General features: G+C 41.3%; 1 protein-coding gene and 1 long non-coding RNA gene across 2 annotated transcripts in view; one reads left to right on the top strand and one right to left on the bottom strand.

Moving 5' to 3' along the window:
- Positions 1-14: 14 nt before the first annotated feature.
- Positions 15-4,460, top strand: LOC135465808 (uncharacterized). Its single transcript, XR_010444068.1, has 3 exons — positions 15-417; positions 3,177-3,263; positions 3,756-4,460. It is a non-coding gene; the product is annotated as an uncharacterized LOC135465808 (long non-coding RNA).
- A 6,100-nt stretch (positions 4,461-10,560) lies between these two features.
- Positions 10,561-18,605, bottom strand: part of LOC135466031 (uncharacterized) — a 39,644-nt gene continuing 31,599 nt past the window's right edge. The window contains exons 6-8 of the mRNA XM_064743421.1: positions 17,187-17,305; positions 12,151-12,814; positions 10,561-11,336 (exon numbers count right to left, since the gene is read on the bottom strand). Of these exons, the coding sequence (XP_064599491.1) occupies positions 11,152-11,336; positions 12,151-12,814; positions 17,187-17,305 (968 nt within the window). The 3' untranslated portion in view covers positions 10,561-11,151. The remainder of the gene's footprint in view (positions 11,337-12,150; positions 12,815-17,186; positions 17,306-18,605) is intronic.

The raw sequence follows: 18,605 nt of genomic DNA, 5'->3' as shown, positions 1-18,605 counted from the left end.
AGGTGCATGCTTGGTATTAAAATGCTGGAAACTGTCTAAACTTTGAGGAGGTATGAGCTTTATTGATGAAAGTTTGAAATTCTGGGCGAGAGGACACAAGGTGTGAGGTAGTGATGAGGCTGCGAGTGACGTCCCCTTGGCGTTGCTAGGCACGCCTCCCAGCTGCCGGCATGGAAAGGTCCAGATTTTGACGGTCAACCTATGTCAAGATTTTTATGGCTTCTTTCTCACAGGCTGGGCCAGGTATGCACCAAAGCTTAATGGCCACGGAATGTTTGGGACTGAGCTACAGCGCTAGACGTTAACATTGTCGCTTATGGAAAATTAATGGGGGTCCGAGGCCTGTACTGACGAAGTCACCAAAATGTGAAAAATGTCACTATGCGCTTAGATTTCGCAGCAGCCTGATAATTTTTGGTGGGTATGTCTGTGATGTGCTTTGCATTGATTGGGCCGTTTCATAGCTTCTTGGGGCTATTTACATTTTGAAAATATCCATTTTGATGAAAAATCGGTAAAATGCTGTTCAGCGTAGGGTAGCATGTGTATAGGCATCCTGAAATGAACAACATGCAACGTTCTAGTATTCCTACGCTTGAAAATGGAGACGTTCAGAGCAGAAATTGCTGCAAAAATTGAAAGTTTCAGTGTTTATAGTGAAAACGGAGCCTGTCGAGTGTGGACTGGACCATTGACGAGGGATGGTCGATATGGTCTTGCCTCCTACAAAGACCCCGTCACACATCGATGGAAGAAGAAACACATCAGTAGACTTGTTTATATGGCCAGACAGGGGCTGTCACATTTAGATCCCAAGCTTGATTGTTCACACGTGTGCCACAACACACGCTGTGTAAATGTGGACCACATAAGCTTGGAATCACATTGTGTTAACAATAACAGGCAGCACTGCTGTCTCGGCCATGGGCAGTATGCAAGTTGCATGTTGCATTTAAGACTGAGCAGGTTGGTTTCCCCTCATTAAAAATAATAAATAACAGATTGTTTTAGATTTTGCTCAATTTCTGTTATCATTTTTTAATTTCTTTCATAAGCAACAACAGCAGTGACAAATTATATACAAAATTGGCGGTTACAAATATCTAGTGTATGTGTGATCTGTTTGGGTGTTGTCCAGTTGTCCCTTGGCATAGTCAGTTTTTTCTTCTGGATTTGAAAGCCTGTACTCAATGTGCTCTCGAAGTTTTCTGGCTGTATTGCGGAGTGATCTCCCCTTAACTGTCTGTCGCTTCTTATAAACCTTGTGGTACTGGTTCACCCTTTCAATCTGTTGTACTGTTCTCTCGCTCCTAGGTGAAATACTGGCGCCGACAGCTTGGAGTTTGGCAGCCGTGGACTTGTCCTGGCCATTGTTAAGTCTGTGGATTGTGGACGCCGCCCTTCCCTCCATATTTCTGCTGTAGTTTACATTCTTGGGCAAGGAGACGCTGAGTGATCTGTTGACAGCTTCGCACTTTTGAGTGCTGGTGTTCATCCGGAGACTGGTGACGGCTGTCTCGCTCAACCTCATGTGCAGTACTTCGGTCAATAGTTTCCTGTCGTTGTCATCCATGTTAAAAGGGCAGAGTTTACTGGTGGATAAAAACAGGGACCTCTCCCACCAGCTGCTGGTTTCCCCTCCGGAGCAAACCACACTGTTCCTGCGGCATTTGGAACAGTCCCCACCGTAACACCTGACCGTTGCATCCACAACCCTGGGTAGGCAAGTTTTTATTTTCCTCATGTCACCAATGTGCTCAGACATAAGTTGAGAAAATATCAAGCTACACCTGGCCTTAACATCCTGACTCAACACCTTCTGTGCTTTCTTCCTGGCTTCCCTCGTTCGGCCCTGTCCTTCGAACATGGCATCGCTGAACTTAGCCTGGTTACATTTCTTGAACTGGGATCTACCAAGGTGCGTGGGGTCTGCTAACCGTTCGACCTCCCACAGTGGCTCGACCAGTCGGATGCCGTCCTCCACTCCCTTGGCTGACCTGGAGTCGCCGTCTGTGGTTACATGTTTGGCTAAAACACCTTGCCTCGCCAATCCCTCGCCAATCTCGTTCCCCATATTATACTCGGACCAGGGGGCATGTGGGTTTGTGTTCGCTGTGCACTCCTCGTGTCCTCCAGGGCACTTTACTTGGAAGCCTTTTCCTCTTAGCCAGGACCCAGTCCAACACAATTTATTCTTCAGTGCTGCGGAGACAATGTATTGCTTGTCTGTTGATGTCTCCACAGCCAGGGAAATTGCTTGTGAAGCATTCTGGCCCGGTTTCTTGGGACTGGTTATGGTAATGCTGTTGTAGCGAGTGTCTGTGGCCAGATCTATTGTGCTGTCATCCTCTCCTCTTTGCCTTTTGTATGCCTTTACCTCTTCCACCTTATTTGCCATATCCTCTCTGTTCAGCTTTGCGATTGCAGATGCGACATGGTTTGCAGTGCGATGCATGTTCCTACGAGTGGCAGGCGGCACGTCCATCGCTGCAAATAGGAGTCTGGCTCGGGTGTTCCCCATTGGTGTGTCCTGGAGGCCTACTTGAAGAGCTCGGTTCACCGCCGCAGCTTTTTGGCCAGGTCTGTTGCATTCTACCTCTTTGTAGAATTTGTGGAAGCCAGATACATAGTCACAGTCACAGCACTTAAAACTGAACGCCCAGGCTAAACCCCACTTTTTCTCTGCAGCTATCTCTAACCTGGGCAGTGGACAGTGGTCCTTGGTCTCACTGTGCTCAAGCATAACTTTGTTCCATATACACACCATTTTCTGTATATCTATGAGTCGCATTCCTTCAGCAGCCCATTCCCGCTCATGTGTATCTCTGTCTGATCCAGCCGTGGAATCTACCTTGCACCGTCTTGGCCGCTGTATTCTCTTTGTGTCAGGCTGGTGTGTTCTTACAGCCTCCTGATTGGGCTGGAAATCTGTGTCCATCAAGGAACACCCAGGCACAGGATTCAGCATGTCTGTAACTGCTGACAGGTTATTTGAGCCATTCTGGGCCTTTCCAGCTTGAAATCTAGACTGTTTCCTCTTTCTGTCTCCCTTCATGGTGTTTTGGGGTAGATTGTTTGCCTTGTTAACTGTCAGACTGACCAATATAGGTGTACTTGGTGGCTGCCTGATTGGAAATGTTAAATTCATATTTTTCCTCTCTGTTTATATATTGTAGATGCCAATGTGACACCCTTTGATGTTACTGTGCAGAGTAATAACCTGCTGTGAGACAACAGCAATGGTGCAGGGAGGTTTTTGCATGGTGAGCTGGTCAGCCAATCAGCAGTCATGGGGGAGGAGGGCAGGGGGGGGGGGTGCCTGGCTGGGTGGTCTTTTAAAGGGTTTCATCATGTTATTCAGTGGGGAACTGGGATACTAGTCTTTTCTTAAGTCCTGTCCACTAAAAAAGTGCCTGTGATTAGGTCTTCATCACCTTGAGGCATTATTCTTGCTTTGATTTTGGTCACAAGTGATTGTTCCGAAATCGTGACAATCCGCTTTGATACCCCCTACCACACTGTCAGTCAATTTTTTTCACATAGTTGCTGAAGTAAATGTCTTATATTTTGACATTTAATTGTCAGATAAATTACCTATATTTTGATGTATGCTTTGACACTTTTGGCTTGTAACTTTGATATTTAAAGCTGCTCTGAGTAGAAAAGTCTTCTTAAAAATGTATATTTCTCTAAATGGTTGCTTTTGAAAAGTCTAAAGTGCTCTGTCAATGTGATTTTTTTAACTTTTCTTGCAGATAAACATCTTGTCTTTCCAAAACAGTTGACCTGATGGAGATATCTCGAACGGTATATGCACTGCAAGGCTTCAAAGTTTACCCCTCAGAGTTTTTTCACCCTGGAAAAAAGACACATGTTCAAGATGGGGGTACCCCAACTTGAATTCATTCAACTCCAAAGTTTCTGCATGTATCAAGCCCTAATTTTGCCTGTGAGGTTCAGAAGTGTCAGGAATTGTGTGGTGCAAAAATTATTGATTTTGAAAAAAGGTGGCTGGTGTGATAGGACACAGACCCCCATTACAACTTCCGTTTTTCGGTAGGGACGATTGTAGTTCTGTGAATTTTAGGGTATAAAGTCTTTTTTTGCTCCCAGGCGTCCATTTTTGGTGCACAGGTGCATGCTTGGTATTAAAATGCTGGAAACTGTCTAAACTTTGAGGAGGTATGAGCTTTATTGATGAAAGTTTGAAATTCTGGGCGAGAGGACACAAGGTGTGAGGTAGTGATGAGGCTGCGAGTGACGTCCCCTTGGCGTTGCTAGGCACGCCTCCCAGCTGCCGGCATGGAAAGGTCCAGATTTTGACGGTCAACCTATGTCAAGATTTTTATGGCTTCTTTCTCACAGGCTGGGCCAGGTATGCACCAAAGCTTAATGGCCACGGAATGTTTGGGACTGAGCTACAGCGCTAGACGTTAACATTGTCGCTTATGGAAAATTAATGGGGGTCCGAGGCCAGTAAGCAGCTGTAAGATGTCGCTGATGCCTGCAAAAGTTATCTCCCTTGTGCCATTGACTCTCCATTCGCCGAGCAAAATTTGTTGATGGTTGGTTGTATAGTTGAGAGTAGTCAAACGTTTCACACCTTGGAGTCCCATATTCATATGTCCGTACGTAGACCTCTTGCTAGTTTATGGAAACTGACTAAAGTTATATTCATGCCATAATGTAGTGTAGCTCATGCAATGCTATAAGAAAGCGATATTGTTTAGTTTGAGCATCCAATTTCCTCACAAGGATTTATTTATTTATTTATTTATTTATTTGATTGGTGTTTTACGCCGTACTCAAGAATATTTCACTTCACTTATACGACGGCGGCCAGCATTATGGTGGGTGGAAAGCACGATATTGTTAGCTTTGAGCATCCAATTTCCTCACAAGGATTTATTTATTTATTTATTTGATTGGTGTTTTACGCCGTACTCAAGAATATTTCACTTATACGACGGCGGCCAGCATTATGGTGGGTGGAAACCGGGCAGAGCCCCGGGGAAACCCACGACCATCCGCAGGTTGCTGACAAACCTTCCCACTTACGACCGGAGAGGAAGCCAGCATGAGCTGGACTTGAACCCACAGCGAACGCATTGGTGAGAGGCTGCTGGGTCATCACGCTGCGCTAGCGCGCTAACCAACTGAGCTCCTCACAAGGACAGGAGGTGGTAAATAACATAGAGTCAAATAAGCGAAATGCTGAGTTTTGTCCATTTCTTAAGGCTAAAGTACTACAAGACAATGAAACCATCATATCTTTCATATATGATTCATATATACTATTCATACTATCCAGAAAAAAATCTCTTACCTAAAAGCTATGATTTTCATTATTCATGCTGAAATCTTATTCGGGTCTATCTCACCTGGGTTAAATTCGGTTTGTTTTTACTTTCGATACTCTAATCGCGTGACTGAAGAGTGTGCGGAGGACTGGCTCAGAGCAGCTTATGACATCACTCCAAAACTATAAACAGAAGCACGGGGCGATGTTGCGAAGCGATGGGCAGGATGATGCGAAGCAAAAGCACGACATTATGAAGCGATGACACAGATCATCGTAACATCGGTTTATGACAATCCTAACGTTACTGGTATGTAATGGCGTTCATATTTCGTTACACTTCCTGTGTCTTAAACCCCGTTCACACGGCCAAAATTTAAATGGAATCAAATCTGAACTGGTTTAAATCGAAGCCAGTTGTAAAAAAGTGTGCGTTCACACGACCATATGGCCAAGCCGATTTTAAGCCAGATTTTTAAGTTCACAGTCACATTTAAGGCGGTTTAGTAATTACGACGTCATCCTGACCTCCACGTGCCCGGGGCATTTAATCCATTCACACGGCACAGATAAACCCGCTCAAACCCTGAAATTGGCTTAAAGCCACGTCGCTAGTTTGGGCACATAAACCGGATGAAATTCTCCCCCCCCCCACCTTTGCATTCACACAGGCGACGTTAAACTGGCTCAAAGCCACTTTCTCAAGTTAAACCTGCTTAGCTTTAGCTGTGTGAACGGAGTATTAGGTCTACTGCTTTGGCGAGAGGTAGTCTGGGAAGAAAAATATACCTGAGGCCTTGATGCTCTGCTTTAGTCACGCGGTTATTTCTCAGAAGTTGATGGCACGAAGCGATGGCACTATGAAGCGAAGCGATGACACGATGCTACGGGGCATGGGTCATCGTACTATTGCTTCGTGTTATGACTTGTCATCTCTTCGTGTAACGCCGTAGCTTCGTACCATCGTATCAACGTTCCGTATCATCATATCAACGTTCCTTATCATCGTATCAGCGTTCCGTATCATCGCATCAACGTTCCGTATCATCGCATCAACGTTCCGTGTCATCGATTTGTGCCACCATCAGACGATACCACAATGGAACGATTGTGCGGCTGAGACTGGCTTCCATACTTTTGTGCTAGCATCGTGAACGCGATTCATGAGTGACATTTTGGGTGAGTTTGCAGCCTCGTAACTTCATTATCCTCATGCATGTCTCGCCTTGTAGCATTTCTCACATTCTGTGCGTTGGGTGGCGATTTCAAATCAACGTCAAACGTTACTACTGCCAAAAGTGGTGTGATAAGGTTATTCCATCAAACGTTAAGTACTATATTTCTTAAGTTTTACAATGACCATAGTTCTCTTGTAAATAAATATAGGTAGAGCGGCTAGTGATAATTCCGCTTAACCCGGGACTTGCATGAGGAAGTGTCTCTTAGCGATGTATTAGACAGCCACTCTTGGATACTAGTATACGAACAGTCTCAGTCAAAGTGCAAATACAATACACGTTTTGATTATTGGGATTTATATACGGGTACTAAAATGGTGCACCACTTGGATACTAATTTCATTCAGTCGTCTAGAAAATTTCTTACTTCTTTCCAACATTAAAAATTGTTGACTGCTTGTCTTTGCATGATTCCGTCCTAATTTTGTACTTTATATGCTTTCTTTGGTATTTTGTGCTAAACGTCGTTTTGGGAAATGGCCTTACGATTATTGACCCGGAACGTCCATTTTGGTTGACGTCTGATTTACGAATTTATGCATAGATAATGAACTGGGTTTCACTTGAGCACACCAGTCTTGAATTATCTCTGCTCGGTCTCACGGAATAGTCTAGCCACGAGTAATTTAACTTGTCGCTCTCAATTATCTCCTGTAATATGAAAAGTCCGCGGCGCTATCCTCCATAAACAGCTTGCAGAGATTGTACAGAGACTCTGCGCGGGAAATCTGACAATGGTCGGAAACTCGGCATGACAGGTCGACTCAAGGGAAACGTACGTTTTTATCTTTACTCTTGGGTAAGTTGACAGCATAATTTGTCAAACCCTGATACCATGTCTGTAACATAGTTATACTTAGTTTCAATGCCCTTGACATGCCAGGCTAGGTTAGATCACTAGCGTCTAACTTCAAAGCTATTTCAAAGTCAATGGACAGAGCTTGCGCAATCTCTGGCAATCTGTGCCATTGTTCTATCTAATTCCTCATAACCTCAGATTGGAGTCCATACATTCAGGTTTATTAGATCAGCATATTGTATACTTTTACGAACAGTTACAATCAAAGTGCGACTCTGCTTCATAACTGTGTCTATTTCTCCTTAATTAGGGCCCAGGGGTTGTCTATTTATCGTGTTGAATTAAATCGCCACGATGGCTATATAAACAGCTGCGATCAAAGCGCAGCCGAGAAACATATTTAGATCTTTGACAACGTATACATTAGCATGGTATACGATTTGAATTCCTATTTCATTAATTAACCTGGAACATCCCTGGCGTCTTTCTAACATCATTGAAAACTGTTGCCTGCTTCTCTCTTACATGTTATACCAGCTTTATTTTTAATTTATATATTATTTTCTTACATATTCCTGGTGTTTTACGTTGTTTTGGAAAATGGGTCTTGCAATTATATACTTGAATAGCCCCTTTACGGACTTCCGTTTCTGTTTCAATACAAGTAAAAACTTCTTATTTCCTAGCTGGCAAATGGTCACACGTACCCGGAGAAATAAGGTCTCGTACGATAAGGCGGAGAATCAGTACCCAGAGAGGTAAGAAAGTGCAAATTTCAAAATCCCAGCACATTTTTCGTACAAACGAGACACTCTATTTTTAATTTACAATTTAGCCAGAAAAATATCTTTACTGAAACTTTCATGTGTTTATTTCTGAGTGCTGTCAAAGTTTCGTTTTGGGTAACGCTTGTCTTCATATGTAAAAATATAAAATTTATAATGTAATCACTTTTGTGATATTATAACAATGTTCAAAATCCGCATTTCTGCCATAGTCTATCAGGCCTACCTGAAGTTAGAACTTCCTCTTTTAAGGTGTGACTCGATCCAGAACTTCCCGTGGATCTACCGCCTCTCGAAGCGGACGCTCTACCAACTGTGTTATCTGGGCCGTCTTTGTTTTAGGCTTTGAAAATATACTTTTGTGGGAGTCAAGATATAGGCTGTTTTGCATTAAATAAGTGTCATCATGAATAGAAATGGATAAGCCATGATATTACGTAAAGCTTGGCAACTATAGCGAAACCATATGCGTAGCGAAAGTAGAAGGCTGAAAGTTACATTTGTTATATATTTATTTATTTGACTTTAGTGGTTCAGTGATTTTTCCCACTCTACATTATCTAATGCAAAAAAGAGATATTTCATTTTGACTAGATCAGGATACCTTTTTTGATTTTTTACGAGTGTGTCAGCAGCTGTCATGCACTCGTAGCTATAATCAGTTTCGCTTCTTGAGGTGCATAGTTTCTTACACTGGGGCCGATGCCCCGCCTTACCATAACAGACCCTCTGTTAGGGTTTAATTCCATCTGTTAACGTAAAGACTAAAACTGTGGCAAATTACACACCCGCAGCTCCATGGCTAATAGGTAGAATTAGGTAAAGAAAAAAAAATCCAGTGCTGTGAATTGCAATTTATTAGACGCCACTGTTCTAGAATTACTCAAAATGCTGTCTTGTCATCGCATTTAACATACAATAACATAAAAAATCGCCAACGACCTTTGTCTGTTAATATGTCCTGATTTTGCTCAAATAGGTATAATGAAAGTGCGCTACCCCTGTCTGTTTACTCTAGATGTGACGTGGAAGGGCATCCTGTCCCATAGTCTCCTACGAATGAGAGATATTAAACGTGTTTAACAGCGTTGCCAGCACACCAGTTCCTAAGCATTAACTTTTTGGGGAACATTGATAATGTTTGACTGCAGGGTTTTAATTCAAAAAGTTTGTCAGGGATACTTTGCGAAGGTCTCTGTATTACTCCGGGCACTCCTGTTTCCTTCACCCATAAACCTGACCGTCGCTTATTGAGTAAGATAAATAAATAAATTTAAAAAATGAATAATTTATATAAAGTTCATAAGAACATATATGACGTCTTAACATACAATCTATATTCCTTGCAGAAGCAAGACGGGCACGAATACACCGTGCTTATGCCGTTCCCGCTGTACCAGAGGTCATATCCCTTAACCTCTTCAGAGTTGACTCTGGCAGCTTTAATTGGCGCGCACTGCGAGTTCAGCTCAAATGCATGTAGCATGTTTCAACCAGTGAAGTGCTATAGAGTGAAGGAGCTGCAAGCAAAGTATCAGATTTAAGTGTGCACTGCAGACTGGAGGTCACACCATCACAAGCCACATCATGTGCTGCCAGATGTGTGCTGAGAGATTTCGTTGGATGACATACTTTAGACTAACCTATGACTGGGTCAGACTTCCTGCAGTGTTCAGATCAGTCAAGGGTTCTACTGCATCGAAGCGAAAAAGAACCGTCGGCAGTGTGAAACTGTACTTCGCAGGCTTAGGTTTAGATCGTGGCCGACCCTTACACTCATAGCACCAGCGACTTACTTTATACTGTCATACTTTACCTGCTCATTCGTTGATAAATATACATAGCTGGATTTCCGTTACAGGCCTGCCCCTTGGGGAATTCCACAAGACATAAATATTTGAAAGCCGTGTCATCCAGTGAATCGCTTCTACACCCTGAGTGTTTGCCCAGAAATGGCAGTGACATTCCTTACTAAATTGCCCATCACATTTAGGACTGGATTTATTTATTTATTTGATTGGCGTTTCACGCTGTACTCAAGGATATTTCACTTACACGACGGCGGCCAGGATTATGGTGGAGGAAACCGGGCAGAGCCTGAGGGAAACCCACGTCCATCCTCAAGTTGCTAGTAGACCTTCCCACGTACGGTCAGAGAGGAATACATTACGAGAAGGACTTGAATTCACAGCGACCGCATTGGTCCTTTAGAACTGGAAGCCCATTGGCTAACTAACATTTCGGTACTGGTTGATCGACTGTTGTTGTTGTTGTTGTCTTCCTGGCTATGAGTTGATTGACAACGCGAAAAGCAGAATGACTAGTCAGTGTGTTTTGAGACTCGACTTCACGTCACTCTATAGTTCAACTAAATAAATGAACACAGGCAATGTATATAAAAACAAAACTTGACTTTACTTACAGGTAAAACTGGTCAACACGAAAAACTATCCATTTCTTTGATAACAACAACATCATACGGAACCGTGAAAGGGGCATATAAAGTGAAAAAAATCACATCGATGGATATGGATTTATCTCTGTGAACTGACTTTGTTACAATTTAATTCACCTAATAGGACTCATTCCTAGATAATGCTTCAAAATGTTTCAAAACTGTTAACCGTGATCTCGTTTTATTTATTCCATTCTTTATTAGCGTCATACTTTAGAATCTGTCACTTAGGGGACGACAGTAAAGATTTATGGGTATATAGAGACGAGACCGGACATTCTGGAGTAAACCATTGCCGGTACAAGGCATCTTCAGATTTCGAGAAAATGTTTAAAAGTGTAGAACAGGTTAAAATATTTTTATATTGTCCACCGGTGTAATATCTGTTTTTCTTCATAAGTCCCCTTTACGGTTCCGGAAAAGAATCCATGTGGAACTGCTCCAAATACTAGAGCCTACGATTGTGCTTTGATGAACGATGGATTGTGCAGCAGGGTAGAAGTAAAATAAAAATGTGTTGAAAAAATGTTGAACGTCCAACCTCCTGAAAATGTAATATGTGATTCAAGGCTTTGTCAAACTTCGTCAGTTTTGGTTTCACTACTTTCTGGCTTAGTTAATTGTTTTGCCGCCAGGGCACGCTTTCGTTTAGAAGTTCGTTTTCTCCTCCCAGGTGAGGAAGTGAGGCTCAACTGCCAATGAAAACACGCCACGGAGAATATTTCTTTTCCGGATGCAGAAGACTGTGTGCTGGTATTATCTGAAACAAAAGCATAGATCAACGGTTTAATATTTATTTATTTACTTGATTGTTGCTTAACGCCGTTCACTGAGCGGCCATGCAAGGAATCTGAGTGAACGGCCAAACCACCGATCATTGGCAAGTTACTGACGGACTTTTCTACATCGTTTTGGTGGAAACCGGGCAGAGCCTGAGGGAAACCCACGTCCATCCTCAAATTGCTAGTAGACCTTCCCACGTACGGTCAGAGAGGAAGACTGCGTTAGACTGTTAGACTGCGCAAACCGCCAAACGAGTATCGTCAACCGCTTATTGCTGCAGAATGGCGGCTATGTAGGTCAGGGGGCGTGATAGTTTTTATATACCAGTGCGTAGCCCACAGGATTTGGTAATGAACACTGTAAGTAAAATTCTGTCCCTGTTAGGGTTTTGTTCTACCCCTTCATGTAAGTATTCAGATAGTAAGAACTTACATCCCCCAGGCAATATAGCTTGAAGTACAAAAATAATGAAGAGAAAGAAAAACGCACTGATGTTAATTGCAATGTATTAGGAGTCTCCAGCCCAGAATTACTCAAGATCAAGAGCTGTCATATACATTATGAGTATCTAAAAAAACTAATCAAACAAAAAATATTTAGCCCGGTTTCCTCCCACCATAATGCTGGCATGCCTATTTCTACAAGCGAAATATTCTTGAATACGGCGTAAAACACCATTTAAAAAATAAATAAATCAAAAAAAAAAAATTAAAGAAGAAGTATATTTTTAGTCATATAGCACATGCTCACAAGGCATGCACAAGTCTCATTGCCTTTCACTAAAAGCTCACCTTTCGTATTGTCGTCTAGAGCTTGGAAAACGACATCTCCGTCAGTCATTGATGGGATTTCCGTGAGACTTGCTCTCTGTGACCCGGGTCGAGAGGGCAGGGCCTCGATATCGCTCACACTTTCTCTTATGACTTCGTGCAATTCCTCGCAATGAAATGTCAACAAGGAGGAACTGTCCTCTTTCGACTCACTTTTTAACAGGTCAGCCTCTTGCTTTGACGTTGAGTCCTGTTTGTGCAATTTGGTCCGTAACAGCCTAGTCAGGCTTGGGAAAGAAGATTTCTTGAAGTCTTTGATTCCTCGTTTTGAATTTTTGCATAGAAGATTTGTGCTAAGGTCTACCAGTTTGTCGATGTCGTCTTGCTTGAGCATGGGCACTGACTGCTCGCTGGAAAGGCTAGTTTTTGACGTGACTTCCGGATCCGGTACAACGATGTCTAACAACTCATCTCCTCTTGGGTAAGTCCACTTGTTCAGGGGAGGTAACTCGTATTTGCTTTCCGGGAGGACAGGGTGATGGAGGTCTGACGGTTTCGGAGCAAGTATCAAGGAATCCAAGGCATTTTCTATACATTCGATTTTCTCGACCATCTCTGCTTTCTGTTCGATGAGGAAGCCAACCTCGTCATTGAGGTCACTGGAGGCCAATCGGTAATCAGATACCTGTTGGACAGATAAACGGAAAGACTGAGCGTTGTCTAATTTTGAACGTTAGATCGATGAATGACAACAAACAGCACCCGTTCAAGGTAAAATCAACCACAAAACCTGCTAGCCAGGTTCCGCATATAGTATGTGCAATGGCGGTGTATTGAAGAACCAACCGTCATGGTTGATATTTGGGCTTTGACTCTAATATTTGAACATCACGTGCAACTCTAGAATCTTTATCAAAGCGGTACTAAATAATCTGTAATTAGTTCCTAACTGGTGTACAAAATATCAGAATCGCATTGCGACAGCTAAGGGGTCTGAGTATCTGCCTATTCAGTGGGTGACCCCGGGCTTGCACGGATCATATCTGAGACTTTAACTTTGGCAATCTTGGTACATTCCCTGTTTTACAAAGCCATCTTGAAATAATTTATAATAACAACTATTTAATTTAGTTATTTGTTTACATGATTGGTGTTTTACGCCGAACTCAAGAATATTTCACTTATACCATATCAGCCAACATTATGGTGGGAAGAAACCCACGCGGCTGGCAGACCTTCCCATGTACGGGCGGAGGTGAGATTATAACCACCAGTTTTTTAGTTATTCTACTGACAAATAATCAACAGGATTGGTAGCAAGTTCTACAACTTTTATGGCCTCTCTTCATATAAAATGCTTTACGGTACAGGAGTTGACGAAAGTCACATGTGTATTGTAATAACGTAGCCGAAATAAATAGGGCATAAACAGGGGTTTATCAGAGAAGTATTAACGGGTGGCAAATAGTAGGGAAAAGAAAGGTGTGTATACTGTTACTAAATTCCGAAGCGAAAGAAAAATCATGATGCACAATACGATAAATGAATGTGTAAATAAATGAAAGGATAAGTAGATTCAGTGACTATTTGCAACAAATTTATTTATTTATTTGATTGGTGTTTTACGCCTTACTCAAGAGTATTTCACCTGTACGACGGCGACCAGCATGATGGTGGGCGCAGCAAATTTATGAACAGGATTAAATATCTATGCACTTTTCCGAGAAGATACATTGCAATGAAGCAGTTCCGTGATAATTTACACCTATAATGACGGTTCGTGTTTATGCGTAAATCAAGTACATGTATAAAGCGTAAATAATGAGCGGTGTCTTCAAAGGGGTGGTCGCATTTACAGATTGATTTGGATTGTGGATACCAAGGTTAAGCATCTCGTCATCCAGGCCACCATAGTAGTTATAATCCTGTTACAACCAGTGGTGATACTGTTACAACTCACAAAAAACAACTGATTTTGCTGGTTTTTATTTCACTACTAGTTTCTCCTTTAACGGGGAGACGATTTTATCGCACTGTGTATTTTACAAAGTGAATCAATTTTTCATTTCCAGTGAAACGAAATGTTCAAAGAGTTAAAGCTGTTACATGGGTGTTAACGTTCGCTTTCAACATCCGTTGACGCCTGTAGAAGGAGATTGCATTAAATTTCACGAGATTTTACAGCAATTCATGAAGTTTTTAGAGACTTTGGGAGATTTTACGCAATGTCAAGATTTCAGAAAATATTCCGAATTTTTGACTTCGCGCGTCTCCTTTCGCATATATGTTGTGTGCTCCTCTTTCGGCGAATGCATTCTTTGTAAGGAGTGGTCCGTTAAGCCCGATAAAAAGTTTTGTGTAAGCGATTTTGTGTATTATTCGATTCTTGTCCCTGTATTTTAATCTCAGGAACTGGTAATAAATGCTACAAAGTTTCGAAAGAAATTTAAACATTACCTAAGGTATAACATATTTCATTTTCCGCTGTTTGTGCAGTATCAATAACACGGCGATTGCTGAGAAATCAATGTGACCAGAGTGACTTCCAAGTGAACTGCAACGTCCGAAATGCGAAATTGTTGTACGATTTGCACGTACTATGGGCCTATAGTCAGCAATTAAAAAAGTTGAGAGATAATGAAACGTCTTTTTCACGTCAAAGATATTGCTTTAGTGTCTGCTTCGAATTGAGTTGATCTCTTAAATCTTGTTTCAGCTTCGCTGATTCTATTATATAATATGATATGGAGGAAACCAGTCATAAAGTACATGGACTGGTGACAAAAAAGAGCTAAGAGAGGGTGTTTTAACACGTTGAACAATGTATGACCTGGTCCTTATCATGAACAAGAAATGTAAGTAACTTCGAACACAAGGTTTCCCCCCCCACCTTTTTTCCCTCTTCTGTTTCTAGCTCTGATTAGTAGGCAATTACAAAATAGTGGTACAGAATATAGTATTTGTTTTCTCTGTAACAATCAGTATTATTTGTTTATTTGTGCATGATCATCTTATCATCATGAAGTACAAAAAGTATAGTCCACCTATAACTAAAAAAGCAATTAAAATGAGTTATTTGATCTGTACAAAAGCGATAATCTTTTCTCTCCCCTGACAAACAATACTTTCATTTATACATGAACATCTTCTTAAGCATGTCTTCAAAGAAATTCAAAAGTATTAGTTAGTTTTTATTTAGAGGGAAATTTAAAAACTATTTACCTTAACGACACCACATAGATTATCTTTTGCTCTAATAATCAAAAATTACATTTGTACACTATGATAAATAGCAATGTATGTTCCAGCAAAAAATATGAATGTTTATACTACACACTGCGCCTGGAAAAGGTGTTATCAACGACTTTGGGGTTTAGGACAAAGTTGTGTTGACAAGCAGTAAGCGTTTGTTTAGATCGGCATCTTGAAGCGTGGTTCGGATGGTCGTGGGTTTCCCCCGGGGTCTGCCCGGTTTCCACCCACCATAATGCTGTCCGCCGTCGTATAAGTGAAATGTTCTTTAGTACGGCGTAAAACACCAACCAAATAAATAAATAAATAAATTGAAGCGTTGTTGGCTAACGCTATAATTGTGAGGACGCCACTGGGCAGTAAAATGACTTCCTGAGAATTTAGCTTCACGTTGTCGATAAACTTGGCAATACCAGAATAAAAGATTTACAAGGAATGATAAGTTATACTTAATTTAGCCTGAGTAGTTCCATATACTGTACGTTATAAATGTAAATATAACGTGGAAATTACAAATTACACTGTAATTTTACAGTGAAAAGTACAGGCAATTTTGTGACCAGTTCTTTTACAAGATGTGCTTTTTAATATTTACACCCAAAATATAGTAGTATATTTCCACATATATCAGTGTAAATAATCAGTTAACTCCATTGTAAATTAACAAAATCTACATATCTACCAAGAAAACCAGTGTACATATACAGCAAAGTGCACTGTAAATGGTCAAACTGCTAGTTTTAGAGACAATGCTGTAAACACATATCGACTAGAGTAAAATTACACCACATAGGTGCAGAATTGCGCTGGAAAATGGTGTAAAATATTTACAACATGATTTACCGTAACAATATACAGTGCTTCATGCTGTAAATTTGCATTAAATTCTTACAGTGTATATTGTCCTTTATATGACAGTAATCCGTGGGAATCAAAGCAAAACTAATGATGGACGAACAATGTCGAAACAATGTCTCTGACAGTGGAGGATAGAAATCTAAACGACTGTACAAGCATGTTGTTGTAATAAACCGTAACCAGTAGCGAAATAAAAATCAACCAGTAATGAAGAAAACAAGTTTTATATCATTTCTGGTTGATTTTTGTTTCACAACTGGTATGTCGGTACTGGTCATGTTTTTATTTCACTAACAGTTTTATTTCGCCACTGGGTGTTTTATTTGTTCACTACTGGCTATTTTGGGTGAGCTACTTCATTACTGGTTTTTTATCAACACTGGTAGTAACAAATGCACTTTGGCCATGGTCACTTGGCAGAAAAAATGGTTTGGCTTCTCAGCATATAACACCAAGTTTCGGTCCATTTGCTGTTAGTGTACTATAGATGAGGTGTCGTGTCTGGTGTCATCGGCAATGCGTTTCAGTGCGACAGCACTATAATTGCTGTATGTCGCCTTTATTATTATTATGTTGCTACACCGTTGTGAAGTAACCCAAATAGAGTTTAAGGTGGCGTTTAGCCTCATGCAAACAAAATAACTAATACATACTGGAAAAAGTGGAGGACGTAGGTCATACTGTCAATTACATAACACACTCAGTACACAAATCTACTGGCCGTATCCAATAAAGTCGGAGAATTCGGTTACTTGCATGCCAGTACAGTGAGACGGCGCCATAAATATGTATGCATGGGGACTGGCCTGCTCCACAAAAGAAACACCGTCCAACATTTTCGAAACAAATTTGAAAGTTGCTTTAAAATTAAGGAAAGGAAAAAAGAATAAAACAAATAAGGTAAAAAAACTAAGCAATAATGATGAAAAATAAGACTAAAGTCAAACCTTTCGTCGTAAGGCATGCTTGTATGTACTGGACTCGAGCTGTTCCACGGCCGTGGATAGCTTGGACATCTCCTCTTTAGAGTTATGACCTTCATTCGGTAGGCAGAGATTACAGAAATCTGGCAAAACACCCAATCAAACAAACAATATATGAATCATTGACATGTGATGATTTCAGTCTACATATAAAGTTATTGATTCAAAAACTGGTGTCTTAGCGATACTCCATCAAACGCCTGTATTCTTAATTTTTACAGTGAATAAATGGCAGTTTTCGGCAAATATGCACATGATGTAAGATGCAAGGCGTTTGACGATCTGTTCTATAGTTGCCATAGTGACATCAAATTCCGATTCCACACGTCTATGATCAAAATTTAAAAGGATTCGTTACGTATTTGCACGGATGTCGATTCTCAGATGTGGAGCGAGAGTCATGTCGGTTGATAGATTCCACGTTAGGATGCGCAGCAACGGTTAAACTGCCAATGTCGGGCTTGAAGAGTTGTGACCTTATTCTCACATGAGGAACTAATGCTGCCCAAATCACCTAAATATTATGTGTACAACGAATGTTCAGCCCACTTAAACTCGAGTGTAGAAAATTGCGAGCACGTGCATGAAGAAAGCGAGGGCTTGAAATGTAGTCATTTCGGTATAAAGTTTGGCGTTGCACTTCTAGCATACCACTATAGCACGCTAACCGGGACCAAAATGTTTGATCTTGTTTAAGGATTCTGGGTTTGTAAAAAGGGTTTATTGTGGAAGCTTTCTTGGAAGTGAGGACAGGTTCGGTCCAAATTTCAAAATTATCACAGCCTAGATTTCTCGGTTATGTTTGAGTATAACCATTTGTCAACTACGACACTGTCGTCCATGCTCTGCTTTTATTCGGTTCGTGTTTGGGATATTGGCGTGTGCCATTCCTTTGATGGGAGTGATTCTACTTGTACTCTCTATGCTGCAAGTCTTATATACTGTAACCACGTGCACATAGCCCTGGGAGTGCCCCGTGAATCCCGCCCCAGATCAATAGTAACAAAACTTAAAGAAACTCCTTTCATATTAATAAGCACGCTGCTAACTGGTAGAACAAATTAGTTTTACAGGTCAGTGTTGGTATAGTTTGCGTCTTTATAATGACGGATTTCTTTATAGACAATATGCCTTGGGAGGACAAAATCAGGACAAGAAGTCAACCTGGTAGGCCAGCAAGGAGGGCTTTGGGGAGCCAAAGTTACAGATGGAACTTAGCAGAGAGTATTATAGGCGCCAGGGCACCGGTAATAACATGATCTCATTAACTAAATCGAGTCGTCCCCTGCGAATCTAACTCATCAATCTCTCATGTAATGGCTAGGCCAGTGTGTCCCGAACAGTAGGTAAGCCAGAATAATTCATTCCAGAACAGAAGACCTA

Source organism: Liolophura sinensis, chromosome 5 (assembly GCF_032854445.1).
Source record: "Liolophura sinensis isolate JHLJ2023 chromosome 5, CUHK_Ljap_v2, whole genome shotgun sequence".
Classification (NCBI taxonomy): Eukaryota; Metazoa; Mollusca; class Polyplacophora; order Chitonida; family Chitonidae; genus Liolophura; species Liolophura sinensis.
This window is presented reverse-complemented; position numbering and strand designations above follow the sequence as displayed.